Below are 18,803 nucleotides of genomic sequence, written 5' to 3' on the forward strand. Positions count from 1 at the left end.
CCTGGAGTCATAGGGGCAGAGAGGGAGAGAGAGAGAGAGAGAGAGAAAGAGAGAGAGAGACAGAGAGACAGAGAGACAGAGACAGAGACAGAGACAGAGACAGAGACAGAGACAGAGACAGAGGCAGAAACAGAGCAGGACTGAAGCCAGAAGTCTGGGCACCTACAATTTTTGGCACAGCCACAGATGCCTCCTCTGGGAACTGCCTGGATTTACTTGCCACCCAGAAAAATTCCCCTTGACCTTCTGGGAGCGCAAACAGGGTGGGCAGTCAAGGCGGGAGGTGGCCCCTCCCCGAGACGCCGCGGGCCCCAGAGAGAGACGGTGGCTGCCAAGTCTCACCCGAAACTCCTTGCAGCCCAGACTTGCTCCTGGGGTGGAGCCAGGAGACTGAGAGGCCTTGGGGTGGGGGTAAGGGGCAGGCGGGTAAGGGGCAGGCTTCCCCCAGTTTCACAGCCCAGACAAGGGAGGTGGCTAGCTTGGGGTCCCCAAAACAGGAGTGAAGGGAAAAGGCATTCCTAGCAGAGGGAACAGCTTGTGCAAAGGCCTGGAGGTAAGTGAGAGGGAAAGGCAAAGGAAATAGTTACGGAGTTTGAACTCAATTTTGTTTTCAAACACTTAAGTTTTATTCAATACACTCTCAAAGATGGCCCCTCTGTACCTAGTCCCAACCCGGGTGGTCCCCGGGCCCCAGAGGTGGCTCCTCAGACTGAGAGGATACACAGACCTCCTAGTTCCATGGGTCAAGTGTGGGCCAGGAGGAGGAATGGAGGCTACAGAACCCAGAGGTGGTCTGGGAGAGCTGTGGGGCCCACATGGAGGTGAGGCATTAGTGGTGGGCCTTGAAAATGTAGGGGTGTGCCAGGTGAAAAAGACTAGAAAGAGCATTCTGGGTAAAGAATAGCATATGCAAAGGCCTGGAAGTGTGTAATAAGCAGGCAAGTGCCGGAATCGAGTTACAGTGGACAGTAACACTGGGTGCCAAGTGGTCAGGGGCGGACCACAAAGAGAAAGATCTAGGGCAACAGAATCCCAGAGGGAAGTTCTTCTTAGAAGATCAGAAATGGCTGCCTGAAGAAAGGGTATTGGAGCCAGGGTTTTGAAGGATGAATAGGAACTTGCCAAACAGAGGGTAGGGCATGCACATTGAACAGAAGGGCTGTGGCCAGAATTCAAGGAACATGCTGATGGAGTAGCTGGAGAAAGAAGGAATAGAGGAGTAGGGTGAGGCAATATGAGATTTCCTCAGATCCAAGGTCAGCAGCCTGCTATTCAAGACCAAGAAACCCCAGGACAGTTCCCCTCGGCCCCACCAAGCCCAGTCTGGTCTGCTCCAGCTGCTGTTATCTTTCTTCCTTGGGTCACAGATACCGTCCACTTTGGCCCATGAAGACACTTGGCCAGGGATACTTTCCACAATGTGGCTCTGGCACTTCAGGGCAGGCTTGTGCCTTGGTTTCCCCATCTGAGAAATGGGGGTGCTGAAAGCCACTTTTGCTATTTGTGTTCATCTCAGGACTGGGAGGCCTTCAACAAATGATGTAAAGGAAGAGAAAACAGGAAAAAAGGGAAGGAAGGGAGGGAAGGAAGAAGAGGAAGGGGAAGAAGGAAAGGAAAGAAGAAAAAAGGGAGGGGAGGAAAGGGGAAAAGGGAAGGACAGGGAAAGAAACAGAGGAGGGAGGACAGGAATGGCTTTGAACCCTGCCTCCAGGCAACACCAAGGGACAGGTCCAACATTATTATTTTAGAACATGCCAGAGCTGTCGAGGCTTAAGAAATGGGTGACAATTTGCATGCAATTTGCATGCAATTTGCATGCTGTTTGTTAAACGTCAAAACGCCCTGAAAATACTTTCCCCACCTCCATCCCCAGTCAAGAAGCAGGAAACTCTACCCCTTCCTCCATCAGGGACCCCCTGCATGGGCTGGGGACCCCTCAGTTCAGAGGCTGCTGGAGCAGCAGGCCTGGAGGCAGTGACCTTGGATGCCCCATCTGTAAAATGGGCTGTAATTATGGCTGCCACCACAGCTAAGTGGTGCAGTTGGCAATCTACAGTAAGTCGAGGCCTCTCAAGGACGTGGCACAGACCCTGGCACATAGTAGGGGCCGAGGAATGGAGCTGGGGTGATTATTAAAATCCCCACTTTCCTGCTGGGCCCTGGCAGGGGGTTCCAGAGTGGGCGCAGAGGGCTGTGCAAGAGGGGTCCTGGCGTGCATAGATCAGGTGTGTGCATGTGCCCCAGAGGCCCAAACCAGGCAAGAGCAGGGGTCTGGGCTGTCTCCCCCAGTGTGTGCCCCCAGAATGCCTGGCACCACCTCAGCCTAAGTTTATTCATGGTGGAAGAGGGAGTTGGAGGTCCTGCCTTAGGAGGAGCCTCAAGGAGCAGGCACTGGGGTTTCTGGGTACCTGGCCTTGGGCTGGGCACCAAGGGTGGATGAAGGGACAGGCGAAACCCTGGGCACCCTACCACACCTCCAGCTGTCTGCAGGAGGGATGTGGGGAGCCCTCAAATGAAGTTGGGGGTCCCTCTCTCTGTCTCTTCTCCCCCCCATCCCTGGCTATCTGTCTCCCCCTACCCCTCCCTCTCCTCTTGGCCTGAAGAGGAGAGGTGCCAGTGCTGGAGGCTCTGAGGGGAGGTGAGCAGAGCTCCGAGGGGAGGAGTGGTCCTGGAGCCATCCCTACGACGGGCAAACATGTGGTTTGAGAGCACTCTCCCCCATTTTTTATATACCTGCCCCTGCTCTGGGCCCTGCAGCCAACACGACTCTTAATCTTCCCAGGCTTCCACGCCTCTGCCCTGTGCCACGCCAGCAACTGGAGCATGAACAGGACCCTCCAGGGCATGTGCAGGCCCTGTGGCACCCCCCAAAAACCCCAGGGTCTACGCAAAGGACCTGACACCACGTGGCTGCAGGTCAGAGATCCAACTGAGGCCCAGCGTTCAATGAGGGGGAGGGGGAGGGTGTCTTGTACTCAGAATTCCCATCACACTCTGCCTGGAAGGCACCCAAGATTACCTCCCATGCCTCAGTGCTCTACTCGGCACAGGGGCCCCCAGATCCCCACCTATTCAACCAGAGCCCTTCAGACCCATCTGGAAGACCCCATGCAGGGGGCGAGGCAGTGAGATTTAAGGGGAAGGAGGATATCTCCAAGGGGGTGAGTGCAACGTGGGGAGATATTTGGGAATAAAGGTGGAGTACAGGGTGACGCTGGAGAACTGGGAGAGGGCTGGAATCCCTCAGTCTCCACATTTAGTCATTTAAGATTTCCTGAGTGACTGGCTGCACCTCAGCCAAGGCCATTCACAGTGAGGGGAGCGGGGTTGTAGCAACCCAAAAGAGGACAAAGTGTTCACTGGCTGGGCAGGAGGGCATCCAAGAAGACTTCCTGGAGGAGGCTGGAATCCCAGGTGGGTTGGAACTGCAGAGAAGAGTGTGAAAGGTGCCTTAGACAGGGGGCACAGCTTGGTGAAAGGTGTGGCCGAGAGAATGTACAAGGCAGGAGGGGTGCTGCCCTGAGCTCCTCTACTCTCCTCTCTGTGCTTCTCTTCAGGCAATATCCCCTGGCTGCCCATGGGAGCTTCCCAACGTGGCACAGTGGTTCCTGCTGCAGATGGGGCACTGGAGGCCCCATGGAGAAAGCCATGGCCTCAAGGTCACACAGCACAGCCTGGCTGGCTGGGCTGTGGCAGCAATGTCCTAAGTCAGTGTCAGAGAGTGAGGCTCCATCAGGAGTGTCCAAGGCCGTGGGTGTCAGCTGGTCAGGCCAGTGTTTCGCTGTTTACCCCAAGAGCCCAGAACCTGGAATAGCAGGAGGGGGTGGATAAGACAATTTCAATCCAGGTCCTTAGGAGGGCAAAACACCAACTCTCTGGTCAGGTTTCCTTCTTCCCTTTTCCCTAACATCCCTTCCCAACTTGGACAGCGACACCTGAAGCCATCTCCTCCTTCCCAATTGCCCTGGTGCTCTCCAGGAGGGACAAGGATGGCCCTTAGCCACAGGTAGCCAGCCATTCCAGAAGGGAGCTTGCTTGTTTAAAGCCACCTAGTGGCAGTCACAGGAATTGCAGGCAAAGAAAACAAATAAAATCCAATCTTTCATTGTAAGGAGTGGGTAACAGAACCCAGGGAGGCAGAGAGATTTTCCCAATGTCACACAGCAAGTTGAGGCAAACATCATTCATGTTAGTTAGGGGTAACACGTGTTTTACTCTAAAGGTAAATGAAAAGGCAAGGGCAGGGTCCTTGCCCAAGGGGTGAAAAGCACAGGAGAGTGGTGGGGGGTGACAGTCAACAGAGATGAGTCCCTTCTCTCTGGGCATCATTTTCATCATCTGTTGTCTCCACAATCTGTAAGGTCCCTGAAATGACTTACCTTCTGAAGGTGCCCCTCACCACAGCCTGCTCTTTCAGCCAGTATCTTTGGTCTCCTTGGTCATGGTTCCACTACCTGAAAAAGGGGGACAGAAAGATACAGGTTGCAGGCCCCGACTCAGCACACAAGGCCTCCCCTAACTGCTCAGTGTCCAGCCAAAGCATCTTCCCACATCTCCCAGGACTCACTTCCAGCCTCAAGACCCTCTGCCCCGCTTCCAGGCACCGCTAAGGCTCCAGGAAAATGTTCTGAGCAGTCCCTTCCTCACTCCCAGACACAATGCATTCCACAAATATTTACTGAGCACCTACTATGTGCCAGGCACTGAACTCGGAACACAGCAGTGAATAGGATGGACAACAATGCCCTCATAAAGTTTACAGTCTGGTAGGGGAGCTAGGGTTAAAAAAGTTAGAAAAATAAAGAGAAGTAAGCTGCTAATACTAAGTGATGGGGAGAAAGATAAAGCAGGGAGGGGTGAAGGGGGTGTGAGGTGTTGGTGGGATACAATTTTAAATAAGGTGGTCAAGGAAAATTGCACTGAAGTGGCATCTGAAAACAAGGCCTGAAGGAGCTGAGGGAGGGAGGGAGGGAGGGAGGGAGGGAGGGAGGGAGGGAGGGAGGGAGGTGGAAAACTTTCCAGGCTGAGGGAACAGCCAGTGCAAAGGTCCTGAGGCAGGACCATGCCTAGAGAGTTAGAAGAACACAGCACTTATTACAACCTAACATTAATCATATATTTATTTGGTTTCTTGTCTCTGTCTGAACTGACTGAAGTGACTGTAGGCTCCATGAGGGCAGGCCTGTTCTGAGTTACCACTGGGTTCCAGTGCCCAGCACATGACCTGGCACACAGTAGGCACTTAATACATGCTTACAGCATATTGAACGATGATTATGGTATGTGGGCATTTGTGGGTTTTCCAGCTGCCAGACCTTGTAAGAGAAGGTGCACTGCCGGGAACACCCTCTCCCAGCCCCAAGCCTCAAACCCCCACGGGTCACCACCCCACCGTCTCCCCTTACCCCCTGAGATCCTCCCTCCTGAGAGCCTGGGGAGGTAGTCTCTCTACCTACACACACACTTTGAGTCTCCAGGACCAGTATCTGAGGGTCCTGCTCTCCAAATGCCACCCCAGGCTTGGCAGACCAAGCCTCTAGAATCCTGGTGAGTGTGACCCCCACAAACTTCAGGGCTACACATGTTTCCAGTGTGTCCCCTGCCCAACATCTCCAAGGTGGCACCTGGGGCTCTGGGACCAGTCCCTGCCTGTCTCCCCCATCTCGCTGTCCATTTTGGCAAGCACCAGCCTCCACCATCTCCCTGAGCTGCCCAGGCCTTGGCAAGTGCTGTTCCCACGGTCCAGAAGCCCTTCTCTGCATCTTGGCCAGGGGATCTCTTTGGGGACCCCAGATGGCCAGGTCAGAGTGTAGGCAGCAAGTGTCAAGATGGGAATATGGGATGGGCAGGGGTGGTGGGGAGATGGATAAAGAGAGAAGGATGAGAGACTCAGAGAGACAGAGAGAAACAGAGAAACAGAGAGAGGAAAAGACAGAGAGACATAGAGAAACACAGAGAGAAAACGTAGAGACAGAAATGGACAAAGCCATAGAGACAGAAAGAATGATAGGAAGTGAAATAAGCAGGACAGCACCTCGGAGAGAGAGAAACAGCAGACAAAGAGATCATGAGAAAGACAGGGGAGACCAGAGAGAGGCAGACAGAGCTGGAGAAAAGAAGGAAGCAGGCAGGGGGTATCCAGCCGCCCTCCAGGCCTCTCTCAGTGCCTGCCTTCCTCCATCCTTCTCTCCCAGCAGGTTCACACGAGAGCAGAGCTCAGGCCCAGGAAGGCATTCCAGGGAACAGGGAAGGACCCCTAGTACACGCTCCCGCCCCCACCCCCCTCCCACCCACCCAGATCCCACCCAGGCCCTCTTGCATCCCCCTCCTCAACAGGGGATATGACCCACTGTCCATCTGAGACCCCAGCCAGGCCTTCTGGTATCCCGCTGTCTCCCCCAAGCCCTGACTCACCCCCACCCCACCCCAGTAGGCGTTCCTGTTCCCTGACATCCCCTCCCAGCCCTGACCCACTCTCCACCCAGGACCCCAGCCAGGTCCTCCTGCGCCCCGTCAGCCCACCCTCCCGGGACCCTGTCCCTGTCCCTGACCCCCGCCACCTGGGGTCGCTGACGAGCAGCAGCACGGAGCCGTCCTGCAGGCGCACATCGCGCACCGTCTGGTGGTCGTCCAGCCGCCGCGCGTTGTAGTAGAAGGTGCGCTTCCAAGAGCTCACGCCCTGGCCCACCAGCTGGGCGCGCAGGTCGCTGAGCGTGTCGCGCGGCCGCACAGTGAGCGGCAGTAGCAGCGCCTCGTCCGCCAGGTGCACCTTGATGTGGTAACGCTTCCAGCGCGACAGGCCCCGCCGCAGCCCCTCCATGGCGCCCGCCGGACGCTCCCCACCCGGCCCGGGCTCCGCGCGCCCTGCGCACCCGCCGGACCGGCCCAGCCGCCCGCCCCCGCCGCGGCCCGCCCGCCTGGGCACGCCCGGTGGGCAGGAGGGAGGCCCCGCGAGGGCGGGGCACGCAGGGAGGGCGGACCAAGGGCCCGTCGCCCCCACCGGCTGACGGCCCTCAGTTTATGCACAGATTTATAAGTGCCTACTGAAAGTGCCGGGTCTACCTGCGAACAAAACGCACAACAAGGAGACACATCATAAAGATAAATAGTATGTAAATACTCAACGCATCCGATCTGGGAAGTGCTAGGGAGAGGCAAAGGAGGAAGAGAAGAGATTGGTGGCTCTCTCAGAGATCAAGGTCAAGAGAGGTCTCTCTGAGGAGGTGGCATTTGAATTCATTTCTGAAGGAGAAGAGAGTGAGCCAGCCATGCAAAGGGTCATGGATGAGGAGGACGGCAGGCTGAGGCAGGAACGGCCAGTGCAAAGGCCCTGCGGCAGGACCATGCCTAGTCCATTAGAGCAACAGCGAGGAGGCTGTGGTGGCTGGAGCACAGTGAGCGAGGGGGAGAGAAGAAAGAGATGAGGGCAGGGAGAGGACAGAAGCAAGTCGTGCAGGACCTTGTGGGCCCAGGGAGGACTTGGGCTTTTACCCTAAGGAAGTAGGAGCCCTGGAGGGTTGTAGGCAGAGAGGGTAAGCAACTGAGGTTTACATTCATCACTCACTCATTTATTCCCTTATTTCCTTCAAGACACATTCAAAAGTACCTACTCTGTGTCAGGGCTGGGCAATGCCAGGCACCAGAGAAATCACAACCTAGGGACCTGCCCTCAAGGGTCTCCCAGTTGAGGGTGGGGGGCACAGACTCTCTCAGCCCAGTGCAGTCAGGGCTTGTGAGGTCAGAGTAGTAGGAGAGACCACAGACTGGGAAAGGCCAGTAGGTGGGGATGGCTTCCCAGATGGGTGGGCATTGGAGCTAGAGCTTCGGCTGATGAATAGGATCTCAACACTCCTGCCAGTGAGGCACTTGCCCAACTACATTCTACCAACTACATTCTTTAGTGTTTGTCTAGTGAGGAAAAGCAGGAGTCAAGGCTTGTGGTCAGTGGCAGCCACGGGAGGCTTGTGCGCAGGGGATCTCCCACCCCCAATTCTGTGCTGTCCTTCCCCACCCTTGCAACCCTTTTCTCAGGCCCTCCAGCCTCTCCAGTCACACTTATACAAGTACCCTCTTCCTGAAAGCCTTTCTTGATTGCTACCTGCCACTCCATACCTGCCAGGACCGGACTGACCAGTTCTTGGTATCCAGAATTCTAGCTTGACCTATGACTCGAAGTCTGTACTTAGAAGCCAGTTAAGATGGAATCCACTGGGAATTCCTCCTCCAGCAGTGGCTGGGAGGGAGGGAAGGTGAGAGGCTGAGACCAGAACAGGATAGTGGACAGAGTATGGGCTCTAATCCCAACCTTGACCCTGGAAGTTCCTCAGAAAGAGCTTATCCTGCCTGGGCTTCGGTGTTCCCATCCACCCAGTGAGGTTGTTCTGAGGATTAGATGACTGAGGGTAGAACGCTTAGAAATGCTTCTGAAGCAGTCACTCACTAATTGGCTATGCTGAGAGAATATTTAGAAAGAAGTGCAATTTCACTCCTCAAAGAAAAGCAAATAAAAACAAAAGAAGAGGTAGGAAAATCAACTGCTAAGTGACAGATGGTCTTCTAGGTACTTGATTTAAAAAACAGAATGCTTCCCTTCTCACATGATATTATCTCGCATTTTACAGATGAGTAAACTGAGGCAGAGGAAGGATAGGTGACTTTCCTGAGAATACACAGTGAAAATGGCAGGATTCAAACCCGAGTCACTTGGCTTCAGCACTCATGCTATTGTCCACTGACTATGCATCTTATATAATCATCAGATTTCAGATGGAGATTTTAAAGGTGGCTAATAGCAAATTCCAGATGGATCTCCCCTCCTAGAAAAAATTAAAAAGAGAAAGAAACTATAAAACTACTAGAAGAAAACATGAGAGTTAGTAATAATAATAATCCTAGTTTGTTGAAGCATGACATTAAACCCTGAAGCCTTTAATTAAAAGATTAGTAACTGACTACAAATATAAAATTATTGTACAAACACACACACACACACACACACACACACACACAAATACTAGAAGGTCAATAGACAAAGTCAGGGAAACTTTTCTAAGACATGATAGACAAAAGGCTGTTTTCTTAATTTGTAAGAAAGCTTCCAGAAATCAATAAGGACCAACAGGCCAGTAGAAAAAGAGGCAAGGAAATACAAGTGTCTTCTAAGCATATGCGAGGAAGCTCATTCTTACTCATAGTAAACTAGACATAAAATAAAACCACCATGAAATACCTTTGTAAATTAAATATATGAGGTTGCTGAGGATGAAAAAAATTTACAATTCACCGTGTGGCTGGGGTTTAGGGAAAAGAGCCATCTCATGCATTGGGGTTCACAGTATGAAATGGTGTAATCTCTTCGATAATAGCTATTGCAATGACAAGCCAGCTATGTCCCTCTGGGAATCTACCTCTGTGTCCAAGGACAGATTTTTGCACCACGCCTGTGCTGAGTATTTACATGTCATCCACAGCAAAGCATGAGGCTAGGTCATTGAACAAAGGAGGGAAACTGAGGCCCACAGAGGGGACGTGGTGGAATGGGAGTGTGCATTCTCTCCAAGGAAGGTGGGCAAGCTGGCTCTACCTGCAGTACTGGGTCACCACGGCCTCAGCCATTTCCCTTGTCAGGCTAAGCTCCCGGCCTTGCGTGTCACACCTGTTGGTGGCTAGAACAGATCAGAGCAAGGCCCAGGGACACTCGGCTTTAACATATGGAGGCCAAGCCGGCCACGCTGAGCCCTGTGAGTGTTGGGTGCCAGTTCCAATTAATTGTGACTTTCTCATTAAGCCGTTAGGAAAAGCCAGGTGGCTGTGGGCAGCAGGCCCTCTGTCTGGGCCGCTGGATTAGAGGAATCATGGTTTTCGCCTGGAGACACTATTATCTGTCATGGGCAATTATGGAAGAGCCAGGCGGATGGGGACAAGCTGGAGAATCTGAGTTCTGGAACCTGGAGGCTCAGAACCATGGTTCACCAAAATTGTGGACTCCCAGCATCTTGGAAGGCCTGGCGTTCTAAACCCTCAGAAGATTCATAATCAGAGCGCCCGTAGGTAGGAGGGTCAGGTTCCAAGTGGGAATCGCTTCTGGCTGTTTTAGGGGGCAGAGGAATGCTGGAGAAGGTTCCGAGGGAGTTCAGACTATCAATGGGAAGTGAGAAGAATGGGTAATTATAAAATGGGCCAGAGTATAGGGGTCTTCTGAGTGCCTGCATCCTCCCAATACTGCAGGCAGATAGGAAGGGAGGGTGGGTACTGTGCCAACTTGCCCCTACGGGTGACCTATCCACTGAACTTGGCCAAATTCTGGAAGCACAGGTGCTTAATTTCTTGTGACATAAAGGTTTCTTATCTAGATTTCTCCCCTCTCAAACTGCAAGCCCAGAGGCAAACACAATGTGTTTTTTTTTTCCATTTGATTTTTTTTTTAAAGAATTGGTAAATGAGTGTTTCCTTATAAGAAGTTGGAGCTCACTGGGCCCTCAGTCCAAGTGGCAATCGTGGGCCCTCCGCAGATGGGACATGAATTCCCTACCATCCCTACCATGTCCGATGATAAGTCCCAAAGGCTAAGTTTGCCCTCCCCGGACCAGTAATGGTACTAACTTTTTGTATCCTTGTTTTGAGCAAGAAAGTGAGTTCCAGGGCAGCTGTTTGCCAAGATCCCCCCAGGGAGAGGCTGAAAAGGCTTTGGAAAAAAGCAAATGGACATTCCTCTATGCTTTACAGTTATCCCATTGGGTCCCTGTCATCAACCCTATGAGGTTGGTACTGTTGTTCTTCCATTTCTCAGAAGAGAAAACTGAGGCTGGGAAAGGGAACTCACACAGGAAGCTGGAGCAGAGACCCTGGAACACGGCAGGAGTTGGCAGGAGGGCTCATGGGCTTCTCTGACTGGAGTGGTGCCAAAAGGAGAATGTGGTGTGGGGAGGGTGGCTTTAAAAAGGGCATGGGGAAGAGTTTGGATTTTTTTCTAAGGGCAATGAGGAGCCATGGGAGGGTTTAGAGTAAAGGTAGTGGCATGATTTAATTTGTATGTTAGAAAGGTCCCTGACCGTGTGGAATCTATTTTAGAAGATGGATACATTGATTTTTAGCTAAGAAAGGCCTTGTCTAGGTCAGAGTGCTCTTTATGCTAAGCTATGTTCATAGCTCTACTTGGGCCTATCTGTCCCCCTCCAGGGAAACTTCATAAGGAATTCATTGCTAGGATATCTGGCAAATGACAGTTCATGGGTGGTCCCTTTTGGTAAATTGTTATTCCAGTCTAGCTCTATTAGAAACAAAGGCTATTTTCCACCAACAAGTTCAAAAGTGGCATTCTTCATATATAAAGAGTTGTTAGAAAAAAATAAGAAGAGATACATGCAAAGAACATGGATACCACTTTGAACACATACAAGACATTAGGTGGGAAATTGTAAAATAAAGACTAACATGAAAAAGTGTTTAACCCCCCAGGATTCTCCCTACTGTAGTATTCAACAAAGGTATCTGATAATATTAAATTTCATGAGGGTGCAAGGCAATGGGCACTCATATCCGTTGCTGGTATAAGTATCATCTTTCTGGAGGGTAAAATGGCAATGTGTATTGAAAGTCTTTGACGGATAATAACTAATTATAATGACTCACCTTTGTTGAGTGGCAAATCAATTTCATTTAATATGTTTTCCCCACTAGAGCAGAAGCTCCTGTAAGGCAGGGGTTTTGTCTGTTTTGTTCACTGCTGAGTCCCCAGTGCCTGAACAGCACCCAGCCCAACCTCATCTACTCATTTTTACGCACACTGAACGTTTGAGAACCACTGAACTAGACGAAAAGGGAAGTTTTTGTGCAGACATCTGAGCGTCCACCTTGTTAGGTCTTTAAGACAACCTTTAAATCCTTAGAGGTGAGTGGAGAATCCGCCACTGACCCATGGGTTAATGGATGTGCTTGTAGTTATAAGGATTAAATGAGATGATTTCTGACACTGAGTCCTTAGGATGTGCCAGGCAGTGTTGGAAGAGCTTTATAAAAACTCATTTAATCACTTAACAGCAAAGCTATGAGATAGGTGCTAATATCAGATCCATTTTACAGATGAGGAAACTGAGTCCCCAGCATGAAAGCAGCCCCCTAGCTAGGGCCTGGCACACAGTAGGTGCTTAGGTTCAGTAGAAACGAAATCTTGCTCAGTCAGCTCTGTGAATACCTGTTCTTGTCCCTCCAGGGAGCATTTCTCCGGGGGTTCCATGAAAGACTCTGGGTACCAGTAAGTACTCGATGAATGTGTCAGTTCTCAAATTCCTTGGGTGACTCAGTGCAGAGCTGCCAGGGAAGATAAGAGGGTAGTGGCAGGTTTCTGGGGGCGTGGAGACATGACACACACACACAGTCACCCCTCCTCCCCAGACACACACAAGGACACAAGGGAACATACACCCCAAGACAAATGCAGACACACCCACTTCAAAACAGGTACACATACCACCAGACCAATGTAAACACAGCCCAAGACACGCAGATATGCACACGAGACCTACAGACACAATCCAGGGCTTTGCCCTGAGGTCGCCCGGTTAGGCTCGCTCCCCTTGCTCCAGCCTGCATCCTTTTCCCTCCTCCCTGGGGCCCAGGGCGTCCGGTGGTGAACCGATGGGGAGAAAGGGACTTGGGCAGCAGGAGCGTGGCTCTCGGGCGCCACCTGGCGGACACAGGGGACGGGGGCATGGCAGCCCAGCAGCTCAACACCTCTGGGTCCCTGGGGGTCTATTTCTGTGTCTCAGTCTCCTCTTTTTCTTTCTGTGTCCGTCTCTTTCTCTGCAGCTCTCTCTTCTTCTGTGTCTCTCCATCTTTCTTTTTTTCTCCTTCGCTCTCCCCCACTTCCAGAGCCCAAGGTCTCTTCCATAACTGAGCGGGACACCTCAAAGACCTCCCTGTGCACCCCTCTTATTAGCTGCTTCCTGTGTCCTGTCCCAATGGCATGAGCCTGGCACTTCCTGCCACCCCATGGGCTGTCACGATAACTCATTCTGGGTGGGGCGTGATGACCAACCTCATCAGCTTTGCCTGCGGGCCACGCCTACCTCTTGAGTTCCAGTCTTTGGGGAGAGGACCTCATGCCTGGAGGAGCATGTGGTCCCCCTGCTGTGCCTTTCTCCAAACAGAGCCTGGCCCATGAGCCCACTTTGGCTTACCCCTTCCCCAGGGCTGGCTGCTGTTGACTGCCTGAAGGTGGGAAGTACTAGATGCAATGGGGGGCGGTGGCAGTGGGGACAGTGAGGATTTGGACCCCCAAGCAAGGAAGGCCCCAGATAGAGAGAGACAGAGAGAGAGAGAGAGAGAGAGAGAGAGAGAGAGAGAGAGAGAGAGAGAGAGAGAATGAGTCACGCTTGAACCCTGATAGGAGGGTGGGGATCTTCTCAATGGAAAACCTACCATGGCCCCCCATCACCTGTGGGCTGGTAGCCTGATCCAACCAGCCTGGACCGCAGAGGCCACACTGACCCCACATTTCCCTTGTTCCCACTTGCTCAGTTACTCTAAGATGCCATACCTTTTCCTTCCTGGGGGGCTACTGCACATTCTGTTCCCTCTCCCAGAATGCCTTTCCAGTCACCTCCTCCAGGAAGCCAGCCTTACTCTACCTCTCCTTGAGACCATCTGTTGAGCTCCAGAGAGCAGTTCTGTCTTAGTTATGGTCATGGCTGTGTCCCTGGCACAGAGCCTGGCACACAGGAAATGCCCAAGAAGGTTTTGCTAAATGAATAAGCTAGAAAAGGCTCAGAGGCATGCTCTTGAGCCCAGATCTCTGACCTTGCCTTGCTAGGGTGGGAGGCACTTGGCTAAGTGGGCATCTTCCCTCTCTGTGCCGTTTCCCCAGAGACGGGGTGAAGAGACGTTTTCTGGGCCACGTGTGAAATCTATCTATCCTGCTGGGCCTCATTTCAGCCGAGTCTGTAAATATTTGGTCCGCCGTGGCCGGCAGCATCTACACAGGAGAAGCTTCAGCGCCTTTTATGAGCCTCCCCATGGGGCCCAACTCGAGGTTTCTGTGGCTGGGTATGTGGGGCGCCCCGGCCGCTTCACAGCTGGTTGGCACAGGGTGGGTAAGACGGCAGGACAGGAAGATGCCGCGAGATGCCATCAGCAGCTCCCAGCACTTAACCCCACAGCGTGCAGCATTCAAGAGGCTGACCCAGCGCCTCTTGTTTTAAAAATTGCTAATGCAACATTACAGATTATAGCCATGATGGAAACGGATGCCAAGTGGACCCTTTTCCCCAAATCCGAAGGCCATGCTTAATCTTTCCAGGGAGAGGTTTCTGGCAAGGAGGCAAAAGTCTCAATCTAGACTTGGCTCTTGTGGAAGAATTAACAGCAACTAAAACCATTTGCTAAGTGCCTACTATATGCAGATATTGTGTAAAGCACTTTAAATGCATCATCTTTTTGCCTCCTCAGACTCACCCTGCCCATTTTACAATGAGAAAACTCAGAGGGGCTCAAGGTCACCAGCTCAAGGTCATCCAGGTAGCAAAGGGCAGAGCTGGCATTGGAATTCACCCACCTATCTCGGTCTCAAGTCACTCCAGCCTCATGGAGGCCTCCCAGACAGGGGCACCACCCCAGCTCTTCTCTACCGTCAGCACTTAAAAAGTGCGGCATCCCAGGAGTGGCTGAAGGTAGGGCCTGAATCAGATCAACAGGTCTGAGCTGGGGCCTGGGAACCTGCATTTTTAAGAAGCACCTCCATCCCCTGCCAGTAACTCTTGCTAGATGTGGTCCTCAGTGTTTTCTGAGTAACAACAGCCTTCCTACTGCATGTGTCCTAACGTGTTTGCAGTGCTCCCTCTGAATCTCAGCAGGGATTGTCTGCCACCTGGTGTTCACTGAAGACAAGACGCAAGGATCTGGAGGCATCATCACACTTTAAACTACTGTTTCCCGGAAAATAAGACCTAGCCGGACTATCAGCTGTAATGCGTCTTTTGGAGCAAAAATGAATGTAAGACCCAGTCTTATTTTACTATAAGACCGAGTCTTATCTAACATAATACCAGGTCTTATTAATTTTTGCTCCAAAAGACGCATTAGAGCTGATGGTCCGGCTAGGTCTTATTTTCGGGGAAACATGGTAGGAGAATTTTGTACCAGACTTCGAAAGAGCCAACAGGCCATACAAGGGATGAAGCAATCCAAAAACTTGAAAATACTGGATTACTATGTCTTTTATTTCTCCTCTTCATAGACTTGATAAGCATATGCTGTGTCTACTACATTCCAGGTGAACTGACCGTCTTTATTCTCTGGTTTTTGATGCTTTGACATCTGGCCTCATCCTGGCTCACCATCCTGGACTGAGTGACCAAGATAGGGATGGTCTTACTTCTCAGGGGAGACCCCACCCCTCAACCTACAAGCCAGTTAAAATGCACCATATCCCCACCAACCGACAACTCTGTGGCTGTTTTTTTAAAAATATCAAAAGGCTTTTTTATAACGTTGCATCTGAAATTATTTGACTAAAAGTAACGCATGCAATTTAAGCCTGGCAATCATCGCACAGGCTTGGGAATTCCTGCAAAGTGAGAAAATTTAACCTAGGAGCTGTTTTGAAGTGTAATGAAATCTTTATGAATACAAAATTTAGCAATTGATAAAGTTGACACATTTTTGTAGATGTGGAGACATTTGATAAAGTATTAATTCTGATTTTACAGTTTTCTTTTTGTATTTGTGGAGGCGATAATTCTTCTTCCTCCTCCCTGCAGGCCTCATGTTTTACAGGTCTCCCGTAAAGCACAAGCACTGTAGGCCCTATTTCTGCAGGGCCTCCCAGCTCCTGTCAACACTTATTAAGCACTTACTGTATGCCAGGAGCAATTCTGAGCTTTATAAGTGTATTAACTAATTTAATCAGAGCAGAGACTCTCTATGGTAAATATTATTATTCTTCCCTTCTTTCAGTTAAGGAAGCCAAAGCAGAGAACTGTAACTCCCTGTAGGCAGACAGGCAGGTTGATTCCAAGCTGTCTGGCTCTCGAGCCTGCCCTCCCAGCGTCCACCCGTCTACCCTGGTGGTTCTCACTCCTCATACCTAACAGACCCTCTACCTTTAAAAATATTTTTACATTATGACAAAATACACATGAAATGTAACCATTTTTAAGTATACGGTTTAACCTGTTAAGCACAGTCACGCTGTTGTGCAGCCATCCCCACCATCCATCTCCAGAACTTTCCATCTCCCCAAACTGACACTCTGTCCCCATTAAACACTCACTCCCTCTCCCCTCCCCCAGCCCTTGGCACCACCATCTATTTCCTGTCTCTATGAATCTGACTCCTCTGGGGACCTCCTATGAGTGGAATCACACAGTATTTGTCCTTTTGTGTCTGGCTTATTCCACTCAGTATAATGTCCTCACAGTTCATCCATGTTGTAGCAGGTGTCAGTGTCCTTTTTAAGGCTGAATAATACTCCACTGCATGGGTGCCCCACATTTGTTTATCCAAACCACTACACAGGATGGCTGTGTAGGATGGCTATTATAAAACAAACAAAACCAGAAAATAACAAGTGTTGGCGAGGATGTGGAGAAATTAAAACACTTGTCCATTGCTGGTGGGAATGAAAAATGGGGCAGCTGCCATGGAGAATACTCTGGCCGTTCCTCAAAAGTTAAACATAGAGTTACTGTCTGACCCAGCAATTCCACTCCTAGGTATCTACCCAGGAGAATGGAAAATAGCAAGTAAATATGTGTACACCCATCTTCATGGCAGCATTATTCATAGGAGCCAAAAGATGGAAACAACCCAAGTACACAACAGCAGCCCCTTTTATAACAAGTATTTTATTCGACCTCCCTTTCCTCTCCTGAAATAAAAATCAGAGCGAATATAACCTAACTACACACAATTTATAAAAAAGAATAACCCAACCAATATGAGGTTTTATCAGGTACAGACAGATGGAAGAAATAAAAAGAATGTCTGATACTGTCTAATCCAGCCTGTAAGTATTGGGCACGAGCCCCGATTTCGCCCCGAGCACGAAGAAATACTCCGAGGACCTATTCAAATGGCACCAATCACGAATGGACAGAATCAGCGGGGAGGCATTTAGACCCCAGCAGCTCTGCTCGCAGAAATGGTGAACAACTCTCAGTAAGGTTCTGGACTGAACGATGAGGAATTTGCTCAATTTACCCAGAAGTGGCATCCCTGGAAAAATCCGTATATATGAAAACTGAAGAGTACTATTGGGGGGGGGGAATGTCTCCCCAAATTTATGTTGAAGTCCTGTCCCCCAGGACCTCAGAATGTGACCCCATTTTGGAGACAAGTCCTTTCCAGAGGTAATGTGTCATTAGTAGGGTGACCCTAATCCAGTATGCCTGTGTCTTCATAAAAAGGAGACACACATAGGGAGGCTGGGTGAAAGATGTTGGATGAAGGAGGGGGTGACACTTCTACAAGTCAGGGAACACCAGAGATTGCCAGCGGTCACCAGAAGCCAGGAGAGATCGGAACATTCTCCCTCAGCCTCAGAAGGAACCATGCTGGCCGACACCTTGATCTTGAACTTCTAGCCTCCACAACAGGGAGTTTGCAGTAGTTACAGCAGCCCTAGCAAACTGATGTATTTTGTGTCTCTATGTAGAACAGAGCCAGTTTTAGGCCCAGCTAACTATAAGGGGCTGTTCTCAAGCCTGGGGCTGCTGGGGGACTGGCCAGCACACTCCGTGTTTCCCAAGCCTCTGTCAGGAAGCTTGGTGAGTGTCCAGCTTGAGACCCCTGGCCTTGTACTCCACAACGCCACTCAGGCCTGCCAGAGTAGTTGCTCCCTTGCAGCTGTATGCATCTGAAAACGGGTCTCACCCACAGCCCCAGGCTGAGTCTGGCTTTCCTCATCCAACATGGAAAGCCCGGACCCCCGTTTCAAGACTCTCACAGCTTGCAGAGAGGAAAGATGGGCCTCCGTGCAGGAGACAGCACGCCTCACTGGCTTCCATGTGCAACATGGTGATGGTGTCTTGTCAACCTGTCATTGGAAAACGACTCTACAAGCCCCCGCGGTGGGGGAAGTTCACGAAGTATTTATTTGCAGCAATTCAGACAGACAGGGCACCGAGGCCCCAGCACAGACCTGTCTTTAATGCTGCAGCTTCTAAGGCCAGCTGGGAGGATTTTCAGATTGCTCTTTTAAAACTAAACAGCCCAGCAGGAACACAGGGTACTTGGGGAGAATTGGCAATTGTTCGGGGGCCTGTGGGGTGGCTGTCCTAGTTACGGAAGGGAGGGAATTGAGGTTCCCAGCAGGCAGCACGAAGATTAACTCTTGGCACACCAGACCAGGGCCAGTGTGGTGGGAAGTGAGCCCTTCCTCCTGTCCCCAACCCAGCCTTGTGGCCACTAGGCCTGCCCTACTCATGAGGTGACAGACTTAGCCCTTTGCTGCCCTAACAGGCCTGCAGTCACCGAGTCCCTTGGCAGTTCTGCTTCTGTACTGACTCGCCTCCCAGGGGAAGGGAAGTGCCTCGCTGTGGTGTCACACTAGAGGGGCCTGACCGGGACTCGTGACACAGCATCTCCAGCCAGCCAGGTGCCTTGTCCAGCCGTCTTTAATGAAGAAAAGTGGAATGACTTCTATCGTAAATAAGGAAACTTCACACATGAATTTGCACTTGTAGAAAAATGGCTGCATCGGGCACACTGGGCCCATGGCAAGGAGGGGCTGCCCCTCCAGGAGGGCCAGTGTGCTCCGGGTCGTCCCAGCCCTGCCCAGAGGCCAAGGGCAGCTGTGGAGCATGTGC

General features: G+C 51.2%; 2 protein-coding genes across 3 annotated transcripts in view; both read right to left on the bottom strand.

Moving 5' to 3' along the window:
* Positions 1–598: 598 nt before the first annotated feature.
* On the bottom strand, positions 599–8,404 carry TINCR (TINCR ubiquitin domain containing). Its single transcript, XM_074337659.1, has 3 exons — positions 6,561–8,404; positions 4,380–4,454; positions 599–3,805 (listed from the first exon to the last, which is right to left on the bottom strand). Exons 1-2 carry the CDS (start codon positions 6,818–6,820, stop codon positions 4,451–4,453), a joined length of 264 nt encoding a protein of 87 aa, XP_074193760.1. The 5' UTR covers positions 6,821–8,404; the 3' UTR covers positions 599–3,805; positions 4,380–4,450.
* Positions 8,405–8,538: 134 nt separating this feature from the next.
* The window catches only part of SAFB2 (scaffold attachment factor B2), a 40,780-nt gene continuing 30,515 nt past the window's right edge, over positions 8,539–18,803 (bottom strand). Inside the window, exons 19-20 of one of the 2 annotated variants that reach the window (XM_074337652.1) lie at positions 12,194–12,309; positions 8,539–8,816 (exon numbers count right to left, since the gene is read on the bottom strand). In XM_074337652.1, coding sequence (XP_074193753.1) covers positions 8,776–8,816; positions 12,194–12,309 — 157 coding nt within the window. In that variant the 3' untranslated portion in view covers positions 8,539–8,775. Of the gene's footprint in view, positions 8,817–12,193; positions 12,310–18,803 lie in introns of those variants that run through there. The other variant, XM_074337654.1, reaches the window with a different exon arrangement.

The sequence above is a fragment of the Rhinolophus sinicus genome, linkage group LG07, assembly GCF_036562045.2.
Source record: "Rhinolophus sinicus isolate RSC01 linkage group LG07, ASM3656204v1, whole genome shotgun sequence".
Classification (NCBI taxonomy): domain Eukaryota; kingdom Metazoa; phylum Chordata; class Mammalia; order Chiroptera; family Rhinolophidae; genus Rhinolophus; species Rhinolophus sinicus.

Coding starts and splice junctions, on each gene's coding strand:
- TINCR (XM_074337659.1), bottom strand. CDS start 6,820: ATGGAGGGGCTGCGGCGGGGCCTGTCGCGCTGGAAGCGTTACCACATC.